At 48.0% G+C, this 3,947-nt stretch overlaps 1 protein-coding gene across 1 annotated transcript; it reads right to left on the bottom strand.

The window, feature by feature from the left end:
• Nucleotides 1–2,120: 2,120 nt before the first annotated feature.
• Nucleotides 2,121–3,721, bottom strand: LOC136942543 (inhibin beta B chain). The gene is made up of 2 exons (XM_067235530.1): nt 3,328–3,721; nt 2,121–2,893 (listed from the first exon to the last, which is right to left on the bottom strand). The coding sequence occupies exons 1-2, from the start codon at nt 3,719–3,721 to the stop codon at nt 2,121–2,123; spliced, it is 1,167 nt and encodes a 388-aa protein (XP_067091631.1).
• Nucleotides 3,722–3,947: the final 226 nt, after the last annotated feature.

Here is a 3,947-nt window from a genome sequence, read left to right as displayed (position 1 = left end):
ACAGCAGGAAAAACAAGATATTTTGTGCTGTTTCAGGTAAAGAGTGCCAGAACTCTTACCTATGCGTCACTTAAAAAGTCTCATAAATACACCATATAGGCCTGTAAAGTGCGTATGCAGAAATGGCGGGACAGTTTTGTATTGTTTTTTGAAAAAAACTAATACGGAATTTTAAACTGTAGAATCAATACAATGCAGCGCATATTGTGTCTGTGTTTTTATCTATAAGCTTTGTCACTGAAGAATGACACTTTTGTGACATTTAAGACAGGGGACAGGAAGTGCTTAGTGCAAAGAAAACACAACAGAACTAAAACAGGAAGTGCTTGCAGATTTACTGCATCAAGGTGCGTTTTCTGAGTGAAGCTTAAGTTAGGAATTACTACAGTTAATTCACGACACGCACCAAGCAGAAAGACCATTAGCTTCATAACCTATCCAGTGTAAACATGGTGGGGGATAAAAAAATTAAAGTTTGACATTCAACGATTATTCCTTTGTTCAAATGATTGTTCCCAGATGAAAACGTTTGCTCCAAAGCTTACTATTTACATAATTTCAAAACTTTAGACTTTGGAAAAAGCGGACTGTGATGTGTCCGCAAACCATGTCCATTGACCCACCCGACTCCCAGACCTTCACTTGTCCTGACACTGAGGCAATAGCTAAATGTTGACTCACAGCGATGAGTAATAACCTAGGGTTCATGTCATCAAAAGCCTGTTGCCTAACTGATGATTGAGAGTCAACAATACAGTGCAGATGATGAGCCGTCTCTTTCCAGACCCCTGGGGTCTGTTCAGGAGAACTCACTGCTCTTCACCACCAGCGTCACTCATGTCTTGTGTTGCATCAGTTAGGAGCTAAACAATGACCATGTTTCTTGTTTAACAATAAACAGGAAACTCTGTCCAAGGCGGCGTGGGGGGTAAGGGGGTGATGTGTGACCTGCGACCTCTTGATATGAAGTCAAATGCACAACAACTGAGCTTTGATTGCCATGAAATGACAGATCTCTATCGATTGTTGTGGGATATTATGGGATGTGGATTCATTGGGATGTACATTCTCGTTGAAAACGGTTGGTTGGAAACAACCCACTTTTCCAATTACTCAACCGAGGGGGAAGGCACACTGAATTTATTTAATCTTGTCCAAATCAATCTCTTCATGCAGTTTGGAAAAGAACCAATCAGGAAACATGTTCTAAAGCAGGAGTGGGGCCATCGTTGAGCTGCTGACAATCATAAACGTTACTGTGATTGGCCCTTGGGAATTACGAGATGAGAATCCTATTGGTCCCGATGGCAACAAAACCACCAATCAAGGACATCTTAAAAGATTCTAGTCACACAGAGAGACAATCCAAGTTCCCTTTAGGAGGAAAGAGTAATCCGAGCATGTGCAGGTTTGTCTCTTTGGGACCAGCTGTGGTGGGAAACACATGACAGATGTGCTGCGAAGCTCTCTCCCAAACGGCCCTCAGACTGAGCACCGCATTGACTATTCCTAGCGTGCAAAACATACAAAAGGTAAAAAAAGATATATAACACACAAAAAAAGAAATGTCATAATTAACACTACATAGCACACAGTTTAAACAGTAAAATGAAGGCTACTGTATATACAGTATGAATCTCTTGTTGTCTTTGTATAACTCATAACTACTCTCACCTTCAGTGCTCCTTGAAGAAGTATAATGACAGTTGGCATGTTGTGTATGGTTCGTCTCTTTGAACACTGGTAGAACAGCAGATGTCTACAATACTTTGTCTGTCCTGTGTGTGTATGTGTGTGTGTGTGTGTGTGGCTGTACTGTGTGTGTGTCTGTCCTGTGTGTGTGTCTGTCATGTGTGTGCGTCTGTTGTGTGTGTGTGGCTGTCGTGTGGCTGTCATGTCTGAGTCTGTTGTGTGTGTGTGTCTGTACTGTTTCTGTGTCTGTTGTGTGTGTCTGTCCTGTGTGTCTGTCATGTGTGTGCGTCTGTTGTGTGTGTGTGGCTGTCATGTGTGTGTGTGTGTGTGTCTGTCGTGTGTGTGCGTTGTGTTGTCCCCGCAGGCCTCCTCTGATTGGCCTCCTCTCCTATGTGCACCCGCAGGCCTCCTCTGATTGGCCTCCTCTCCTATGTGCACCCGCAGGCCTCCACGATCATGTCGGGCATGTCTTTCTTCACGATGCTGTGCTGCGTGTCGAAGTACACCATGGAGAGGGGCGCGCGCTTGATAGGCACGCAGCACGACGACACGGCCGTGTTGATGCCGTTGGCCTTCAGCTGGCTGAACACAGTGGCGTGGAGGGACGAGGCGATCCCGGGGGAGCCCGAGTACAGCTGAGGACACTGACCCATGCAGTAGTTCATGTGGTAGCCCTCTGGAGCGATGATCCAGTCCTGCCACTGGATGTCCTTGAACTTGATGTAGAAGTCCTTCTTGCAGCAGATGCTGGAGTCTTCGCCGCAGCGCAGCGAGCGCTTGCTGAGGACGTGCTTCGACTCGTCGTCGCGGAGACGCACCTGCGCCACCAGGAATGGTTGGTGCAAGGCGTCCGCGGCGCCCCCCAGGGAGCACAGGTTCCTGCCGTCCTCGTCGCAGGTCACCTCCAGCCGCAGGTGTCCCTGGCCCCTGTCCAGGAAGGCCTGCAAGGTCTGGGTCAGGGGGAAGGTGTGCCAGTTCCCCTTCTGAACCTCCAGCAGCTTCTGGAGGACCAGGGTGCGGTTGGAGGCCCCCTCCCCCGAGAGGAAGACCTGAGCGGAGACGCGGGCTTCGCTGTGGGGGGTCTGGGAGGAGCGGACGTACAGCCACAGAGAGGACTGGAGCACCTGGAGCCTCTGGCCTTGCTGCTGCAGGAACTGGAAGGTCAACCCTGGCTGGGAGGTGGCACTGCTGCCCAAGTCATCTGTGGACAGGAGGGACAGAAACACTGCTGGTCAGCTTGTACAACTCATAGACCTCTTATCAGCTCAGCTGACTAGGCACTGGCACCTCATGAGAGTTTCCCTCAGGTATTTCATGGAACACCAGAGTAGGTTTATTCACACTCAAAAGAACAATTCACGCCCAGAAGATTTTTAATTCAGAAAAAAATATTAAAGTGGTGACATTCACATTGTTTAAGAATGTGAAACACGCCACACGTTGTGTCCATTTCATGTTTCAATGTGCGCAATTTAGACTTTCTTGTTTGAAAACAACGTAAGAGAGCTTGTGCGTAAAATAATCAAGTTCACCGACGGGAATAAAAGCGCACGGTAATTACGATTATTTATGACAAAACTACACAACAAAACAACATGGAATTAAGACCATCAATAAAAAAGCTTTAGAACTTACCGAAATCCGCAAAGCTCACTATTTCATATCCTAGATCTTTTGTATAAGTCGAACTGTTTTCAAGCTCAAGTGTGCCATCCGGTCTCACTCGCCCCGCGTGCAGTTTGCGGAGCGCGGTGAGGAGTGCTGCGCGCGGCACCGTGTGTGTAATATTTGGTCTCTCTTTCAGGTGCAGCTTCTTCAGAATGTGCTGCTTGGCGATTTCAACCATGAGCCGCTCCTCGGATTCCTTCTCCAGCGGTGGGGTGCCACAGGACGCACATCCCGTGGACCCGCCCGCGGTGGTAGCCGCGTCGGTACCGGACCCGTTACACAGCAGGGATGTCATCAAAAGCAACGTTGGCCATATGCAGTAGAACAGCATGCTGGACTCTTCTGAGCGGCGAGAATTCATCTTAGAGAAAGGCACGGTTGATTGGGAAGATCTTGAAAGTATGTTTAGTTGGCGTTCTCTTGGAATCAGAGTGTGTTCTTGGAGTCCCATGTTCTCGCGGCAGGATACTGTGGAGAGTGGAGAGGACGGATGGTTCTTCAACACTTGATGCTGGACAGATCTAGGGTAATCCACCAAAACTTGTGACACGTTGGAAGGACGCACCAATGAGAGCATCAAAGAATTT

The sequence above is a fragment of the Osmerus mordax genome, chromosome 1, assembly GCF_038355195.1.
Source record: "Osmerus mordax isolate fOsmMor3 chromosome 1, fOsmMor3.pri, whole genome shotgun sequence".
Lineage (NCBI taxonomy): Eukaryota > Metazoa > Chordata > Actinopteri > Osmeriformes > Osmeridae > Osmerus > Osmerus mordax.
Note: the sequence above shows the minus strand (reverse complement) of the source record. Positions and strands in the feature narration are given on the sequence as shown.